The sequence below is a fragment of the Trachurus trachurus genome, assembly GCF_905171665.1.
Source record: "Trachurus trachurus genome assembly, chromosome: 21".
NCBI lineage: Eukaryota > Metazoa > Chordata > Actinopteri > Carangiformes > Carangidae > Trachurus > Trachurus trachurus.
Window position 1 is genome coordinate 28,651,336 of NC_139899.1, and position 20,399 is coordinate 28,671,734.

At 43.0% G+C, this 20,399-nt stretch overlaps 1 protein-coding gene across 1 annotated transcript; it reads left to right on the plus strand.

Annotated features, from left to right (window-relative positions):
• Positions 1-6,274: 6,274 nt before the first annotated feature.
• etv5a (ETS variant transcription factor 5a) lies at positions 6,275-20,082 on the plus strand. Its single transcript, XM_083997051.1, has 13 exons — positions 6,275-6,482; positions 8,535-8,689; positions 8,856-8,955; positions 9,450-9,497; positions 9,759-9,809; positions 12,101-12,224; positions 13,072-13,371; positions 13,732-14,108; positions 16,920-16,982; positions 17,373-17,441; positions 17,609-17,778; positions 18,441-18,542; positions 19,197-20,082. Exons 2-13 carry the CDS (start codon positions 8,642-8,644, stop codon positions 19,428-19,430), a joined length of 1,686 nt encoding a protein of 561 aa, XP_083853177.1. The 5' UTR covers positions 6,275-6,482; positions 8,535-8,641; the 3' UTR covers positions 19,431-20,082.
• The last annotated feature ends 317 nt before the right edge of the window (positions 20,083-20,399 follow it).

Genomic DNA, 20,399 nt, shown 5'->3' on the forward strand with positions numbered 1-20,399 from the left:
GAGAGAGAGAGAGAGAGAGAGGGAACAGAAAATGTCAAAGAAGAAGGAGGCATTGAATTAAGAATGGGAGAGAGACAAGGGAGAGATAATAAAAGAAAGAAAGCGTGGTTATACAACAGGGAGCCTCAGAAGAAAGTGTGTGTGTGTGTGTGTGTGTGTGCGTGTGTGTGCCTGTGGCGAGGAGGCTCGTCGTCGTCGACAGCGGCTGCTAAGATAACAAGGCAGGAATTATCTCCCAAAGAGCTATTAATAGCCGGCGAGTCACATCTTGTCCCTCAGTGAGAGCGTCCTGCGCCCAGAGGCTTCGCTCGACCCTTTTTAACTCCGCTCCAAATCTTTTCGCTGTTTGATCGACGTTTTTTCTCAGGCCGGGAACTCGTATATGTGTGTGTGTGTGTGTGTGTGTGTGTGTGTGTGTGTGTGTGTGTGTGTGTGTGTGTGTGTGTGTGTGTGTGTGCTCGCTTTATTCTAGCAGCTCCGTCGGGTTTCAGCCCTGCGATCCGCTGCTGCTGCTGCTGCTGCTGTTGAGGGGTCAAAGGTCACGTTCGATGAGGACGGAGCGAAGCAGCCCAGTGTTTTTTCCATTTTTCTCTCCTCCGTCGTCCGTGTTTGTTGACGAGTTGAGGTTCAAAGTTCAGAGACTTCAGCCGCTGAACTCTGAACGACCGGTGTTAGATGTTCAGTGTTTTACATTTTTAATTTCTCATGGAGGTCAAACACAGTCCGCACAACTCAGAGGACGAAAGACGATGCACAAACAAGGAGATAAACACTAAATAAAAAATGCATGGTGTAATGATGCATCAATATTAATCGATGAGTCAATCTCGTCGACCTAAAAACTGAAAACATCCATCCATTTGTGAGACGCGCCTTTATTTTGAAAATCTCCTGGCACGCCTGAGCGATTATAGGAGCATCTGCTGCAATTTGCACAGACATGTGTGTGAGGGTAAATTACTAAGATCTAAAAATATTCAGTTTGCAGCTCCAAATAGCCCAGAAGATTCTCACTCTGCAGTCACTCTGTTTTAATGTAAATAAACAGGAATTTAATGTAATTTCAGTTTCATTTTATAGAATGTGAGCTCAATAAATCAATAAACGGTGCTTTATAGTGACCAGGAGGATGATTTTTATTAAAACGGTGAGACTGTTTTTCATTTAAATGTCTGGTTGAGCTCAGAAATAAAAGTGTCAAATGATATTTTAGTGTCTTGAATGATGGAAGAGGTCGATCACTGCTGCCTGAATCCAGTCAAAAAGAAATCCTGTTTTCCATTCGTTGCTGTGGATTTAAATATTCAGCTCTGATGTGTGTGTTTTTTTTGCATCATCAAACAGAGCAGAGGTTTTAAACACAGGTTATGAATGAACGTCAGGGTTTAAAAAGGGGAAACTCCGGGGATTTCACATCAAAGTCGTTTGAAGGAACGAAAACAAACAAGTCTGAGGGAGTTGGATCAGAGACGTGAGCTCATCTCAGCTCCAGGTTAAAACACAACACACACACACACACACACACACACACACACACACACACACACACACACACACACACACACACACACACACACACACACACACACACACACACACACACACACACACACACACACATCTGCAAACGGCCTCCAGGTCAGTTGCATTGTGTGTGTAATCTATATATGTGGACACACCAACATGTAGAAACTGGTGAGCTGAAACCAAATGTGAACTTTTAACTGAGGTCAACTGTCACAAAGAGGACGACAAAGGATCGCAGGTCAGATTCCAGGCAAAGAGTTCATAACACCGAGTAATTTTAAAAGGTCTCACATTATTGTCTAAAGGTATTAAAGCTCCTTCAAAATAAAGGTAGATGTTTGTGTTAAAGCTCCATACAGTATAAAGGTAGATGTTTGTGTTAAAGCTCCATACAGTATAAAGGTAGATGTTTGTGTTAAAGCTCCCTACAGTATAAAGGTAGATGTTTGTATTAAAGCTCCATACAGTATAAAGGTAGATGTTTGTGTTAAAGCTCCATACAGTATAAAGGTAGATGTTTGTATTAAAGCTCCATACAGTATAAAGGTAGATGTTTGTGTTAAAGCTCCATACAGTATAAAGGTAGATGTTTGTGTTAAAGCTCCATACAGTATAAAGGTAGATGTTTGTGTTAAAGCTCCATACAGTATAAAGGTAGATGTTTGTGTTAAAGCTCCATACAGTATAAAGGTAGATGTCCATGTGTAGTGTGATTATAAAGCAGCTCTAGGTTCTATATTAATACTGTGAAAGTATCAAAGCCTCAGTCCACAGAGAAATGCACACAGCCTGTATTCAGAAACTGAGCCTTAAAACCAGCCGTCAGGACTTCCTGTCACTTTGTGATGTCACAACTAAGCCCCACCCCCTCACCACCTGGACAACACCATCCAAAACGTTGCAGGATTTGGTTTCTCTTAGTGTTTTATTCTGAAATCTGCTCTGTTTTTTTTATTGGATTACACAAGACAACAGTCAGCCAATCAGAAGAGAGGCCTCCTCCTCCTCTCTTCTGATTGGCTGACACCAACCTGATGTTACCAGAGCTCCAAAAAGAAACTGAGAGAGGAGATGGACAAACTACATAGGGATCAGTCCTTCAATATAAAAGGAAATACGAGCTTTTAGTTACTTTGCAGCTTCAAACTAAAAAATTAAACGATCATAACTTAACAAAACGATACTTTTATAAGTTATTTAAGTAGCCTATAAAATTGATGCTAAGACTTTTGTACTTTTACTGAATAATCCAAGTACCATGTAGTAATCTGTGTGCGACACCACCGGGTCACTGTATCAGGATTAGCCCTGATCTGACCCGCGACGACCTGCTCTGCTCCTTATGTCAGTGTCACACTAACCCACAGTTGTCGTTGTTACGGCAACAAGGACATTAGCCTTAACTCCTGACAGCTCCACTTTCACACTCGCTGCTGTCGTCCGAGCTGAGTGACAGAGTGACTGACTGACAGACGGAGGGAGGTGCATGCGTTCACAGGCGGCGTGACAAATCCTACACTGCAAAAACTCAAAATCTTACCAAGAATATTTGTCTTATTTCTAGTCAAAATGTCATTTCTAGTCAAAATAAATCTCATTCTACTTAAAATAAGACTCATCACATTAAAAAGCAGCTTGTTTTTAGACACTTTTTACTTCTTTCAAGCATATTTTCACTTGAAATCATCTGATAGTGGAGCAAGTTTTTCTTTCTTATTACAAACACAAAAAACTTGCTTTCACTGGCAGATTTTTCTACTTATTTCGAGTGAAAATTAGTTTGAAACAAGTGAAAATGATCTAAAAACAAGTTCATTTTTAGGTGATGAGTCTTATTTTAAGTGGAAAGAGATTAGTTTTGACTAGAAATGAGACATTTTGACAAGAAATAAGACAAATATTCTTGGAAAGATTTTGAGTTTTTGCAGTGCACTCGTTGCTGTCGTCCTGAGCGACAGAGTGACTGACTGACAGACGGAGGTGCATGCGTTCACAGGCGGCGTGACAAATCCTAGCTATACATATGGTTCATTTATTTAAGGAAAGAGTAAGAACGACTCCACAGCTGTGACCGTCCAACCCACATCCACGACCACGACCACGACCACGCAGCGACACCTGAATTAGCCCGGGTGTATTTTAAAAACCCTCTCTCAGGCCTGAAACACAAGCTGTTTGCCCTCTGTAGCTCTACATCCTCTCTGTGACGACTTACGTGTTGTGTGTGTGTGTGTGTGTGTTTGTCTATTCTATTATCTGTTGCTATTGTTGCCTCTGCAGAAGCTTCATGTTAATCTGTGTGTGTCGTGGTCATGGTCGTGGTTGTCGTTGTCGTTGCTGCTGCTGCAGGGATTTGTGGGGATTATAGTTTTTAAACCAGCTGCTGGACTCACTGTTTGAAAACTCCTATATAAAGTCGATACGATTGATTTTTCTAATTCGGTGCCTGAGGTGATAATGACCGAGGTTATTTATTGATGACCTCTGACCGGCGAGGCTTCAACAGCCGCTGCCCTCGCACAGATGCTCACACAGGACTATAGTTGGGAAAAAGTTTATTACGTTTGTAAGTTTAAAACACAGAATAATGAAAGAAATAACATTGTATCGTTCCTTTTTATTTTATTTTATGTTATTTATTTATTATAACTGCAAAAACTCAAATATCTCACCAAGAATATTTGTCTTATTTCTAGTCAAAATGTCATTTCTAGTCAAAACAAACTTCATTATACTTAAAATAAGACTCATCACATAAAAAGCAGCTTGTTTTTAGACACTTTTTACTTCTTTCAAACATATTTTCACTTGAAATAAGTAGAAAAATCTGATAGTGGAGCAAGTTTTTCTTCCTTATTCCAAGCACAAAAGACTTCCTTTCACTGGAAAACAAGTTAATTTTAGGCGATGAGTCTTATTTTAAGTGGAAAGGGATTAGTTTTGACTAGAAATGAGACATTTCAACATGAAATAAGACAAATATTCTAGGAAAGATTTTGAGTTTTTGCAGTGTGTATATTTGACAGAGAAAAACCATGTGACCTCAGCGCTGCAGGAAGTAGCCTGGTCCTAAAAACAAAATAAATACAATTAAAACAGTTCAAACTTCTGCGTTAAAGTGGTGACCATGTGAAAACAGTAGAAACAGGATGAGCAGCAGTGGAGCTGATGAAAGATGTTTCCTGTTCGGGACCAGAGTGATGCACACACTGATGATTAACCTCATCAACAACAACAACACACACACACACACACACTTCAGACTAATCAGACTGTGTGGAGATGAAAAACACTGATAATGCATCTTTTTCATGTTTTGATGGACTGAGTGAGTGATTGATTATATAGGGCAAACTGGAAGTAACACGTTGCTAATGGACAGAAAAAGCTGATTATATTCATCATCATATTAAATTATAAAACTCTTGTTAGATTTATGTTTTATTTATACATGGCGGTATCATTGAAACATCAGACTATAACTTTATATACTAGCTATATAAAGTATATATTCCACATACTATATGTTGATATAAAACTGATATATAAATATAGCCTATATATAGGCTAAATTATACAAAATAGATGCTTTATAACTTTTAATATGAATTTAAAACATGCACAGATACGGTATACAGAGATATGAATATATATGTATTTGTTGGTAATATGCAATAAATGACTATAAGCATAAATACATGAACATATGCGGTATGCAGATGTATAATATAATATAATATAATATAATATAATGTTATGTTATGTTATGTTATGTTATATTATATTTCTGTATGTTATGCTACATATTGTTACATTGTGTTATGTTAGGCTGTATAGCAAACGTTTTGTATATAATTTAGTTGTACATAGCCTAATGTTTTATGTATATTATATATGCATACAGTAGAAGTATTTCAGACTGCACACAGGTACGGTATACAGAGATATGAATATATATTTATTTGTTGGTAATATGCAATAAATGACTATAAGCATAAATACATGAACATATGCGGTATGCAGATGTATAATATAATATAATATAATGTTATGTTATGTTATGTTATGTTATATTATATTTCTGTATGTTATGCTACATATTGTTACATTGTGTTATGTTAGGCTGTATAGCAAACGTTTTGTATATAATTTAGTTGTACATAGCCTAATGTTTTATGTAGCCTATATTACAGACATTTGCATAGAGTAGAAGTATTTCAGACTGTACTAGATTACAGTGCCGTGGTGAATGTAATCCGTTACTGTCCTCCGCGGTCAGGTGAAGTGTGTCGGAGCCACCAACAGGACAGTTAATTGAGTACAGTTGATCGGATTTGTTTTTAGTGTCGATGTAACCGTCTATGATTAGAGCGCGCGCGCACAGTGTGTGTGTGCGTTTGCATGTGTGTGTGTGTGTGTGTGTGTCAGTACATTTCCACTGGCGCGGGCCCTTTAACTTTAACACGCTCGTCTTGGCATTGAGCGGTGAAGAAGAAAAAAAAAAAAAAAAAGTGTGAATGAAATCCAGCCATTCATAAATATAGAGGCCACCGCTGCGCTGCGATTGGCCGAGCCGCGGCTGCTGCATAATTCATGAGCTGCCGCCGCGCCATTGGCCCCGTGGCTCTGAGTGACGCGGCGGCTCAGCCAATCAGCGCGCTGCTCCCGGTCCTCCCCGCCGCTGGAGCCCAGGGGAAAAAACCTACCGGGCCATTAACGAAAAGCTCAGTCAAGTTTTGTGAGTCGACGGAGGCGCATCGGTGTCGAGCACACACACTCACTCACACAAACACACACACACGGAGAGAGAGAGAGAGAGAGAGAGAGAGAGCGACACACACACACAGAGAGAGAAACAGAGGAGCACGGACACGTTGTGTGTTTCTTTTTTCTATTTGTGGATATTTTCTCCAGCTTCGTTTGGACGCGGAGGAGACTCACTCACACACACACAGGTGAGCTGCGGCACTTTTGTCGACGGAGAACTCGCTTTTTTATTTATTTAATTAATTTGTTTGAAGCGGCTGCTGGTTTGTCCGACGCTCTTTCAGACTCCAAACGCATCGCCATCTTCGTTAAACATATTTACTTTGGCAACCATTTTAAATCCAGGCAAAACAGACGCAGTTTTTTTTGTTTTTTTTTTATAAGCCCACCGTGCTGTTTTCTCACGTAGCTACGTATTTGTATGTCTTTATTTGTGTATTCATCTACCTCCGTGGTTGTTGTGGGTTGTGTGTTTGTGTTGGCTTATCAGCGCGCGACTGTTTGTGATTTTTTTTTTTTTTATGAATGGACGGGCCATTTTTTTTCCTCCCCTCTGTTTCCACACGGATCGAGTTTCACTTCATTGAGAAAAACAAGGGAGGGATGAGGTGGGGGAAGGGCGGGGGGAGGAGGAGGAGTGAAGGGAGGAAGGGGGGGGGGGGGGTCGTATGATCCACCCCCCCCCCCCTCCACTTCACTCCACCACCACCAAAGCAAAAACTTTTCTCGAGATTTAACTCCGCTTTTTTGTTTTGTTTTTACGCATAAAAAGTTGCGTAAAATTCCTCTGTGGCACGAGACCTGACTGTATATGTGCGTGTGTTAAGTTAAAGTTATTATAATAATGGAGTTTGTCGTGTTTTTCTGTGTTTTTACGTCATATTTTTTACTTTAATCCATTATATAATAATAATATTATCATAACAGTCGGTGCTGGTGTCATATTTCATTAGTGCGTCATTCACTTATGTTGTTTACTTTCTACAGTGAATTAACTTTATTTCTGCTGCACACACACACATTCACTACACTGGAAACAGTCATTGTTCATCACTTAATATGTTATGTGTGTGTGTGTGTGTGTTGCAAGTGTGTGTCTGTCATTATTGTTGCCCGGCAGCTCTGCTACTTTATTCGTCATCCATTAACAGGAGATAGAAGAGAGAGTGAGTCATAACTATCACTCTGCTGCTCAGTGAGATGAGAGAGAGAGAGGGAGCAGGGCTGAGCTCCATGTTGATATTATTATTATAATAGTTTTTATTTCTCCTATTATATCTGACAGTGTGTGTATGGTGCAGTCAGGTCAGTTCAGTAGGTTGAATCCTCTCATCAGCTCTGTTACTCTGTTCTCTGCTCAACATCTCTGAGCTGCTTATACAGTTGGAGAAGTGGTGGCCCTGCAGATGGCTGCTGCTGCTGCTGCTGCTGCTGACTGGGGCTTATATAACTGTGTTACATGTGTACTGTTGTACTGTAGGGAAGTGTAACTGTACTGTTGTAGTCTCTCTCTGGTGTTTACATTGTGCTGCTGCTGCTGCTGCTGCTTCAAAGAGCCGTTTGTTGTTTAAAGAGAAAAGAGGCGTCAGAGCAGTGAGGGAGGGAGGTGACATTAAAGAGACTGTAAGTGAGTTTACTGTGACTGTGGGCTGAGTAGCTGCTGATATGATATGATCTGATAGGTGTCCTGGTGAGGTGATATGTTGGGGAAACTGTATGCATTCAGACTGAGAACAGTTGGACTGAATTATTTCACATCCTATATTGCATTGAGGGATTAATATCCACCTTTATCAGTAAAAAAAAAAAAAAAAATCACAATGTGCAAACAGGAAGGATCAGGAAAAACAGTGTAATTGACATTGTTTTGTTGGTTTTTTATATTTTTATGTTTGTTTGATATCGTATTATATTTCTATATTCATGTATAATATATTTTTTAATCTTTTTTTTTACCTTGTATGTTACAATGCTACTTTAAAAACCAAATTCCTCATGTATGGGATAAATAAACAGTCCTCTTATATATCTTATGTTTTACTGTATAATGCATTGCTTTTCGTGCAGCCTGAACAAAGGAGTTAGCATCAGATACAAGACAACAACTGCAAAGTATTGATAACATTGATAACATATCGATTCAGTACCGCGTTATAAAACATTGCAGTGTTTTGTTGTAAAGATATTTTCACGTTGTGTTTTCACTCTCCTGATCATTATTTTTTATTTTTTTCCTCCAGTGACCTACAAAGTGACCCAGGCGCTGTCGCTTTAAAGCGAACACCTCCCCCCTTCCCCCCCAATATCGAAGCCCCCACCCCCCACCCCCCCAATCAACCCAGATAACATGGACGGATTCTACGACCAGCAAGTCCCATTTATGGTCCCACCCAGTGTAAGTGGACACACACATACATCACATCACATCATCATCATCATCATCATCACACCACATGGCTGCAGCTCATGGACGAGTATGTTCAACAGTCGCACCTGAACGACACAAAGACGCTGACATCTTCTAACATCTCTACTTCTTTTTGTTCTGTTTCTTCTTGCAGCAGCAGCACAAGTCTCACCTGGAGGAACCGTCTCACAGCAGGCCGCTCATCGACAGGAAGAGGAAATTTGTGGACACAGAGCTCGCCCAGGACACAGAAGGTAACCAACCAACCAGCTCGCTGCACTGCAAAAACTCAAAATCTTAGAATATATGTCTTATTTCTAGTCAAAACAAATCTAATTATATTTAGAATAAGACTCATCACAATTAAAAAGTAGCTTGTTTTTAGACACTTTTTACTTCTTTCAAGCAGATTTTCCCTTGAAATAAGTAGAAAAATCTAATAGTGGAGCAAGTATTTCTTTCTTATTACAAGCACAAAAAAAACTTCCTTTCACTGGCAGATTTTTCTACTTATTTCAAGTGAAATTTTGTTTGAAACAGTGAGAATGATCTAAAAACAAGTAAATTTTTAGGTGATGAGTCTTATTCAAAGTGGAAAGAGATTAGTTTTGACTAGACTGAGACATTTTGACAAGAAATAAGACAAATATTATTGGAAAGATTTTGAGTTTTTGCAGTGTGGAACTCCTAATCAGTTGTTTTATTTATTCATTCATTTATTTATGTATTTTTCTGTCTCCATTTCCAGAACTTTTCCAGGACCTCAGTCAGCTGCAGGAGATCTGGATTGCAGAAGGTGAGTGTCCTGAGTGTTTCTGGTACAAACTGGACAAAGTTTAACCTGTTGGGAATGTGACATTTAGCTCTAGAGTTAGTAATTAGAGCAAAGTCCTGTGCATGAGAATCTGCTGAGCTTTTTAAAGAAATCTTTTTTTTTACCAGCTGTTGTTGCTCATTTCCACCAGTTTTCTATTTTAAAATCCTCAATAAACCATTTTAGACTATTTTATTTGGATAACTTTAATGATTTTTTCTATCTGTTTCCTCTCCTCCACAGCCCAGGTGCCCGATGACGAACAGTTTGTCCCAGATTTCCAGTCGGACAGCTGTGAGTACCTGAGTCCTGTCGTTCATCATGTCTCAGTGTTGTGTTTGTTGTGTGTTGTGTGTCTCCCCCTTTGATTGGAGAGGAAACTCTGGTCCTGATTATAGTTCCTGGTTCGTCTGATTCGAGCAGATTGAAACGACAACAGAGGCTGAAAGTGAAGATAAAGACTTTAAAGAGGCGGCTTTTTCCTTTTTTTTTGTGCATTAGACTTAGAGGTCCAGGTCGCTCCTCTTCCTCCTCCTCCTCCTCCTTTATTTTATATCAGAGCTTCTTCATCTTGTCTTCAAAACACAGCTCTGGGAAACGGCTACTCTCCCTCTCCCTCTTCCTCCCTCTCCTCCATTTTGAGTTTAATCAGCCGATTGGCATGGGGCATCACATGAGCCAAGCTCCTAATCTGATTTCACACTTTCCCGCACTCTGGCCCTGCTGCTGAAGTGAAGTGGGCTGGATTCCAGTGGAGAGGGGGCAGCGTCGGCTTCAGCTTCGGCTTCAGAGCTGCTGCCCGTTTCCGAACCAAACACCACCAACACCAACGAGCCTCGCCGCCGTTCCTCTTGCACGTCGCCTTCAGGCCGGCTGCAGTGTGTTTGAGTTATGCCCGATGGAGCATATTTTATGCCCATCTCCCCTCTACCCCTACCCACTCCTCCTTCCTCTTTCCCTCTGTGTCTTTCTGTCTTTCAGAGTTTATGTTTTTGTCTGATGCGTAGGAGGTGGAGACAGGGTGTGGCCGGCCGCTGCCTGTCTTTGTCAGAGCTGCCCTCTTAAATCTTGGTTAATGTGGCACAGAGAGCTGCAAACTGACCACAGGGCTGCACCGCCTCGGCCTGTTGTTGTTGTTCAAGCCCATGCATTGGCATGTGTGTGTATGTATGTGTATGTGTGCGTACGTTGTTTTTAAACAGAGGGCTCACTCCAAGGTTGTGTGCAAGCATGTGTCGGTTTATTACGGACCTGACCTTGTCCTGTCACTACGCACGGTGTATTTGTGTGTTCGTGCATTCGCCTCACAAACTCAAACACACTGCAAAAACTCAAAATCTTACCAAGATTATTTGTCTCATTTCTAGTCAAAACAAATTTCATTATACCTAAAATATGTATATTTTTACATATACATACATAGTTATACATCAAAAAGTAGCTTGTTTTTAGACACTTTTGACTTCTTTCAAGTCTATTTCCATTTGAAATAAGTAGAAAGATCTGATAGTGGAGCAAGTTTTTCTTTTCCTTATTACAAGCACAAAAAACTTGCTTTCACTGGCAGATTTTCTACTTATTTCAAGTGAAAATTATCTAAAATCAAGTAAATTTTTAGGTGATGAGTCTTATTTAAAGTGGAAAGAGATGAGTTTTGACTAGAAATGAGACATTTTGACAAGAAATAAGACAAATATCCTTGGAAGGTTTTTGTGTTTTTGCAGTGCACAGGCCTGAGCTGCAGATAAGTTCCTCTGGAGTTGCAGGAGCACTGTGCCACTGTGTTTGTTAATCCACCCCCAGCCCCCCCCCTCACACACACCTCCTCCTGCACAAGCCCACAGTAAGAAAAGATGCCTAATCTCCCCATTATTTACTTTTCTCAGTGTGTGTGAGGAGTCTCTCTCTCTCCATTAGGCTTCACAGAGCAGCTCACGTGCCCATTGTTCGGCCTCCTCAGGTCCATCAGCACCTTGGGTGATTTATTTGGCCCCCGCGCTCCTCTGCGCCCGGGGATCCAGTTTCTGCCTGGCTATTATGTGGCGCCCCGGAAACTGCCACCGATACGCTCAAAGCAAAAAAAAAAAAAAAACCCAAAGCAACCAAGCTGCAGCCAGTGTCTAATGGTTACAGCAGCACGAGAGGGGGAAGAAAATCATTCACCGCCATTAGATTACAGCCAAACTGATTCATGGCTATTGGTATTGCTTCTGCCCCCCCTAATGGGAATCAGACGAGGGCTTTGATAGCTTCAGTGTGTGCTGCTCAGTTGGTATCATGCTACCTAGCAGCGGTGACGGAGGAATGGATGGATGGATGGATGGATGGATGGATGGAGCACAGAGTCCACGGTCATTAGTGATGGATGATAAATAGCTGCTAAGTGACTCTGTCAGTCGAGGAGGGAAGGGGGGGGTTTACACTGACACTGTCCATGCCGTCCATTTATCCATCAGCTCCAAATGTTGTTAAGAAAACTGCTGCACTTCTGTTTATAGCTTCAATTGGCCGATATCTGGAGTTTATCTAATGTGCTCTCTGTGTGTGTCTCTGTGTCTCTCTCTGTGTGTGTGTTTCTGTCTCAGTGATGTTTCATGGCCCGCCTCCAGCCAAGATCAAACGAGAGCTGACTCGCTCCAAAGAGCTTTCCCCCTGTCGCCAGGACAGGAGTCCCATGCCCTACGGAGAGAAGTGCCTTTACAGCTACAGGTGGGTGGAGCCTCCTCATCCTCAGCAACAACATTTATTATACACAAGTCCTCACCAAAAACGGCTTAGATTAGAAACAAGACGCCCCACTACGAGTCAGTTTCCTGTATCTGTGTCCCGTGGGTTTCTCCGTGACTCCGCCCCCTTTTGGAGAGCAGACCATGACTCCGCCCCTTTTAGGAGACCAGTAGACCAGACCATGGCTCCGCCCCTTTTTGGAGAGCAGACCATGGCTCCTCCCCCTTTAGGAGACCAGCAGCAGTAGCAGGTCTAGAGTCTATTGACTCCAATGGGAGAAGTGAACGTGAGCTCAGATTATAGTCGATTCTTTTGCTCCATAGTCACTGAAGCAAATATTTTTAATAATAATGATAATGGCTTATGTTTATATAGCGTTTTTTTTTTTATCAATACCCGATACCCAAAGCGCGTTACAGAAACCATTATTCATTCACATTTTTCACAAGACACATCTCTTCTGAACATTTTGACACTAAATGGACAAATTTTAGACAAATCTGGAGAAAATGAACTTTGTTCCAGACCAGTCTCTGTCTCAACAACAACACTCTCGCGAGATTTGGCACATATCTCCTTGGTAACGTCAACTAACGCTCGCAAACGCCCGTGCTAGCTTAATTTCGTAATGCTAAATCTGACTGTTAGCTGTGTACATATTTAATGTTAGAAAATATAAGTATTTCACTTTCCTCTACCGACAACTTTTATAAATCCACACACGTTCACAACACGAGATGGAGACAGGAAGTGTAGCTGGACCGTCTCATGTCATTGGTGCAGCTTGTAATGAGGTATCTTGACAGTAATAGAGTATCTTCATCCACAGTGCCTGCGACAGGAAGCCCACGTCAGGGTTCAAGCCATTGACCCCCCCCTCCACGCCGGTCTCCCCCTGCGGCCCCGCCAGCACAGCAGGAACACACCCGCTGAGCGAGCAGACTCCTCCCCCTCCTCACCCCCATGTAGCCAACCAGACCCCCGGGCCGCGTCCGGTGCACGTCCAGCAGCAGCAGCAGCAGCAGCCCCCCCCCACCCAGCAGCTCCACAGCCACAGCCACAGCCCCCCCTTCGCCGTGCCCTGCGCCCCCCTCAGCCAGGATGCCAACAGCTTCACACCTGAGCACAGGTGAGCACACACGCACACACAAAATGTCAATCAGTGTTTCCCAAACCACAAGACGACATCCTCAAATGTCTTGTTTTGTCCACAAACCAAAGAGAGACTCAGTTTATTGTCATAAAGGAACAAAGACACCAGAAATATTCACATTTTAAGAAGCTGAAGTCAGAGAATTTTGACTTTTTCTCTTAAAAAAAACTACTCAAATCGATTTATTCAATTATCAAAATAGTTGACGATTAATTTAATAATCAATTATTGTTCGATTAATCGGTGAATTGTTACAGCTCTAGTCTTAATAATGAGAGCTGTATAAATAAAGCCTGAATTGACTGATCTAACCGCCCCCCCTCCTCCCACCTGCAGGTTCCAGAGGCAGATGTCAGAGCCATGTCTACCTTTCCCCCCCTCAGAGAGCCAAGGTCGCCCCCAGTTCCTGCCCCAGCCTCCCAGCGGCAGCGGGGGCAACAACACCAACAACAGCCCCACCACCAGCAGCAGCAGCAGCAGCAGCAGCAGCAGTAATCTGCCCCGTGACGGCCGGCCGCCGTACCACCGCCAGATGTCGGAGCCGCTGGTGGCCGTGCCCCCCCAGGGCTTCAAGCAGGAGCTCATCGACCCGCGCTACAGCGAGCAGGGCGTTCCCGCCATGGGCCCCCCGGGGGGACCGCCGCACCCGGCCGCCGCCGCTTTCCACCCCATGGCCATCAAACAGGAGCCGCGCGACTTCTGCTTCGACTCCGGTGAGTGTAGAGCCGAGGAATGAAGCTGCTGTTTGCTCTGACACACACCTGTGAGTTTTAACATGCAGCAGAAGTCTACACACACACACACACACACACACACACACCAAGGTTATTATATAACATTTTCATTAGTTTGTATTTTTATTTCGTTTTTCAGTTTAGTTTTAGTGAGTTCAACAAGTGATGAAGCCGTTTTAGTTTAGTTTCTATTTAGTTTAGCCTCAGTCAGACCTCTGAAGATGAACTTCCACATTTGTGGGATTTTTCCCTTTCGGTTGCATCCCATAATGTTCCCATCAGCCCTCATCACCTTACCTCCAAGTCGTCCCATATTTAGCTGTGGCGTTTCCTTCCTGCAGCTTTAGACATCTCTACAACTAAGCTGATTCACTTTAGTTTTACATTGTTCACTGTAGTTTTTATTTAGTTCTCGTTTTTATTTTTATTTCAGTTTTCTGATTTTTTCACTGCTAGTTTTAGTTTTAATTATTATTTTTTATTTATTTTTTTTGCACAAACATATCATTTAAAATAGTATGAACAATCATTATGATTGGGATGTGTGAAGCGGAGGTATGAAACCTAAAAGGGCTTCTATGAAAACCTCACCCATGAAGAACATATTCAAAAACCAAATTTGTTACAAGTAAAGAGAATAAAATAAGGAATAGTTAAATGATAAGATGATAATAGTTTTAGTTAACTATAATAACCTTGATGGAAACACGCAGGTGCTCAATTCACACGCTCTCTCTCTGAAAGCTTAATCTGCGTCGTTTCTCCAGAGTCACGGCAGCAGTAAAGTAAAAGTGGGTCTTTGAGCTCAGCGTTTAAGCCTCCAAGGGCAAAAAGTAAGTGGGTCATGCAGCCAGGTGTCTAAGATCTACCTGGAATAGATCTAGGACAGCAACCTCGCAGGACTTAGTGACCCGAGGCTTTGGAGACTCCATCGTAAGAGAAGAGCTTGGACTCTCTCCTTCTCTCTGTCTCGTGGCCCCGGGGGCGTTGGTTGGTACATAACTCACAAGGGGCCGAGCGGTGCCAGGCCTCTTTCAGAATAAAAGCCTTTTTCAAACAGAGAGATAGAGAGAGAGAAAGAGACGCTGGCTGTTTACTCACATGGAGCAAAACCAAACAAGCCGGAGCGACTGTCGTTGCCGTTGTCGTGTTTGATCCCACCGCCCACGCAGGCCCAGCTGTTCCCCGGCCCGGCTTCGCTTTTCCTGAAACTCTGCAGCATTTATTTTTCATCTTCCCTCACTCCCTCCCTCCCTCCCTCCCTCCCTCTCTCGTTCACTCATATACTCTTCTTTTCTTTCTGTGCCTGTTGTATGGCAGGGAGTTAGCCGGCTGGGCCGTGATGTAATGACAAATCCTCTTAGCTTCTTATGGCCTTTAAATACCTACGTCACACACACACACACACACTCACTCCCTGATGGATGGATGGATGGATGCATGCATGTTGGATGTGGATGACGTTGGACATGTTGTGTGACCTCGGCGCTCAGAGTCACTCACAGACGCTGCCAGAACCGTCATAGCTCTAAAAGCCTGTGCACACACTGCAAAAACTCAAAGTCTTACCAAGAACATTTGTCTGATTTCTAGTCCAAATGTCATTTCTGGTCAAAACAAATCTCATTATACCTAAAATATGTATATTTATACATATACATACATAGTTACAGCTTGTTTTTAGACACTTTTGACTTATTTCAAGTCTATTTTCATTTGAAATAAGTAGAAAAATCTGATAGTGGAGCAAGTTTTTCTTCCTTATTACAAGCACAAAAAACTTCCTTTCACTGGCAGATTTTTCTACTTATTTCAAGTGAAAATACGTTTGAAACAAGTGAAAATGATCTAAAAACAAGTTCATTTTTAGGTGATGAGTCTTATTTAAAGTGGGAAGAGATTAGTTTTGATTAGAAATGAGACATTTTGACAAGAAATAAGACAAATATTCTTGGAAAGATTTTGAGTTTTTGCAGTGCAACAACAACAAGAGGAGGAAGATGAGGTTGTCTCTTCCTCCTCCTCTCTGTTCTATCTCTCCATGCCTGCGTGCAAAAACTGGAGAGTAGCGATTGGCTCCTGCAGCGAGGACAAGAGTCTCCAGATTGATCTGTGGTCGCCTTCTCAGCAGACAGGAAATGGGACGATGATGATGATGATGATGATGATGATGGGGGTGGGGGATGGAGAGACACTGACACTGTCTTCTCGATCCGCCACCTCGGGGGGGTGGGGGGGGGGGGTAGGGGCAGTTATAGATGGGGGGGTTGGGGCAGTGGCATAACTCGATTGTCATTGAGGTTTAATGCAGCAGCCGTGGTGCTAATCCCATTTAAGGGCTTGGCGGACATGAGAGGGATGTTGTGTGCTGTGCTGTGTGTGCTCTGGTCTGGGCTTTGGTCCACTCCTGAGTGTGTATGCATGCATGTCAGTGTGTATGCATGTGTGTGTGTGTGTTGGCGGCACATGAACATGCTCCACCGGTTGGACAGAGCAGCAGCCGTGAGCCGCCACCAGTTCAGCTCTGACCTTTTATTTCCACGCTGTATATTTATCAATGTGACCTAACGCACTAATATAGCTCGGACCGCAGATACCATATCTATCAAAGCTTTATGTATCTGTGAGTGTGTGTCTGTATAAGTGTGTGTGTGTATATAAGTGGCAGAGGTCCAAATATATCCGTCAGCTGCGAGGTGGATCTCCATGCGCATCGCACATCTGATATGACAGTGAGGAACGTCTGGTCTAAATTTACGCGCCCGTCTTCTTTCTTTCTTTGTTTTCCAGAAGTGCCTAACTGTCAGTCATCGTTCGGACGAGCGGGGAGCTTCTACCAGAATAACCATGAAAGTAAGTTCATCTTTTTTATCGTTTTTAATGTTTAGATTAAATCGTTAAATGCGATGCGATCCCCTGAACCTTCGCATCTTACCGAGCCGTTTTTAAAAAGCTCAGCACGGTGGCGGCTGCATAGAAATGAAATGACAGCTCAAGGGGAAGTGAATGCATCAGCTGCTGCCTCACACATACAGTAGCTGGCTCGCATCAGCAGCTGGCACCGTACAAGCTGCCTCTGTTTGGAAGCAGCCCAGTGTTTTTTTTTTATATATATATATATATCGCTTTGCATGCAGTTTGGATCTCAGGAGTTCATGTGAGAACAAAAATCCTGTTTCCCACGCTCGTACGCTTTGTGATAGTCTGACTCACGGTGCATCGTCTTCTCTCTCTGTGTCTCAGGCTTCTCCTTCGACAGAGATCCTCAGCTGTACTTTGATGATACCTGTGTGGTCCCAGAAAGATTAGAAGGTAAGAGAAGCAGAAAGCAGCAGCAGTGGTGTGGGATATTATGTTGTGAGCTCATGGAGAGTCCACTTCACAGTCGCCATCTGGCAGGAATGTCTCACCACACTGTGGCCGTGACCCACACTTCATCTTCTCCTCTCTTCTCCTCCTCCTCCTCCTTCTGCTCTCAGGCAAAATCAAACAGGAGCCCTCTGTGTACCGTGACGGCCCTCCCTACCAGCGCCGCGGCTCCCTGCAGCTCTGGCAGTTCCTGGTCACGCTGCTGGACGACCCGGCCAACGGCCACTTCATCGCCTGGACCGGCCGCGGCATGGAGTTCAAACTCATCGAGCCAGAGGAGGTCGGTCCACGACTACACTCACTACTTCTTCTTTTTTCTTTTTTTCTTTGACTTCTGATTGATCCTTGCAGATTTATTCATCTAGACTCAGACTTTATTTGCTTCCACTTGACTGTACATAAAGGACATATACAAAAAAATCACATACACAAACATTAACTGTGGTGGAAAGAGAAGTATGCAGGGTCTGTTGTTTAGGGTGTCTATTTATTATCACAGATTCTCATTAGTTTTTTATTAATTTGTTTATTTAGACGGGACAATGCATATTAATGGACACTGAGTATGAGTATGAGTACTTAGCACTGTTGCCAGATTTCATTCGTAGTCCCCAAACATGAAACAGTTAACACAAAAAGTCCATAAAAACAGGGGACCGATAGATAACTAACAAGTATTAAATAAGTAGATTTAGTTGATGCTGCAGCGTTCAATGAATCAATGAGTTCCCCACCAACTATAAAAAAGCATACATACATATTAGCATTCAATATACATATAAAGACCTACCACCCAGAGTTTAATCCATTAACCCTAACATAATAAAACGAACAGACAAATAAAAATAAAAATAAACCAAACAATTAATTGAACAAAAAGCTACTAAAACAGTTCCCTTTCAATTTACATTTTCAAATAAACACCGTCTCTCTCTCTGTCAGGTGGCTCGTCGTTGGGGCATCCAGAAGAACCGGCCGGCGATGAACTACGACAAGCTGAGCCGCTCGCTGCGTTACTACTACGAGAAGGGCATCATGCAGAAGGTAAAGGCACGTTCACCTATTTACTTCTTCTTTCTGCAGACTCCTGCTCAAAGTAGTGCAGATAGCGATGACAACCATAGAGAGGAGAGGGGAGGAGGAGGGAGGAGGAGATGGGAGATGGTGCTATAATGTGTAGATCTGTATCGCAGCCTCGTCTCTCCTACTAAATATAATGGTCTATTTATGTTTTGGAGTTTGCAGCCTCATATTTCAACCAGATCTAAATCAGTTTACACAAGTTTGATCAGATTGGATGAGTCACAAACGACTTTATACCCACAAGTCAAGAGTCCGGAAACTTAAAGGAGAATTCCGGTCATTTTTGACCCCTAAACCATATGTTTCCTGTGTTGTGTCTGTTTGTAAGGCGATACAGTCTACAGTCTGCTCTTCTGCCCACAATGAATTTCCCTCTGGGACAATAAAGTATTATCTTATCTATCTTAAATCGTTGTCCTGATGGTCACCCGGTGTTGGGCCGAGCAAAAAACGCGACTAAAATTGATGCAGTCACGTTTTTTGCTCCCCCCAACACCGGATGACCATCAGAACAACGATTTAGGGGTCAAAAATGACCGGAATTCCCCTTTAAAACTTGTATGTGCGTGGACTCAGGAGGTTATAACCGTGTCCGTTGTCGTCCTGTTCTTGCAGGTTGCCGGCGAGAGGTACGTGTACAAGTTTGTGTGCGACCCCGAGGCGCTCTTCTCCATGGCCTTCCCCGACAACCAGCGGCCCAACCTGAAGGCCGACCCAGACAGCCTGCCGGGCCTGGACGACGACACCGTGCCGCTCACGCACTACGACGACAGCGCCCCCTACCTGCTGGACGCCGGCGAGCAGTGCGTGGCGGCCGGCTTGCCCTTCCCGGACGGCTACGGCTACTAAAAAAACGACACTAAAAGTCCTCGACGCGAAATGCGAAACGCAAAACGACACCACATGCACATGCAAAAAATAATAATAATGAAATAAATAGAAAAACACTCCCAAAAGTCTCTCGACGCCCAACTCTTTTTTTTTTTTTGAGAAAAAAAAAAGCAAAACAAAACAAAGATCCAGAGCTGGAGCTGCTTAGAGACGACGGAGCCGACGGCGCTCCGCTCGGCTCCTTCACGGTTCCCCGACGAAGACGGAGGGAAAAACCCGCGACGGCTCTTCACAGAGAGAGAGACAGAGAGACAGAGGGTGAACTGGACTCGTAGCTCCGCCCACTTTTTGGAAAAACAAAAAAAAGCTCCCGAAAAAGCGAGCCAAGCCAAGCGTGTGGGCTGCTGTTGCTATGGAGACCAAACGGAGCGAGGCCACAGCCCGCCAACTTTAACTGAACTGACAGACCCGAACCACCACCACACACACTACCCAACACACACACACACACACACACACACACACACACACACCAAACACCCCCTCCTTTGTAAAAGACTCTGGAGTTGTTACACGTCTGGTTCTGTGACAATCTGCTTTTTCTTAAAAACAATCACAAATAAACAACAGAATAAAAAAAAAATACGAGACAAAAAAAAGAAAAAGAAAATCTGAGATATGTTATTCTATAGTTGCCTTTTTTGGGTCCCCACCCCCCCCCCCCACCACTCCGACACCCACACAAACATTTCCATGTCACCACAGTTTGAACCACAGAATCTGTGAAAGGGCTTTAATTTGCAAAAAGAAAAACAAACAGATTAACAAAACACACACGGAGCGTATTCTGTAGATAGGACTGCTACTTCTCCCTCTTCTTTATTTTATTTTATTTTCTATTTTTTATTTGTAACTCGTCTGCGGTTCTGTTGTGAGGGAGGAAGGGGAGGGAGGGGTTTGGGGGGTGTTGCTGTATTTCAGGCTAGT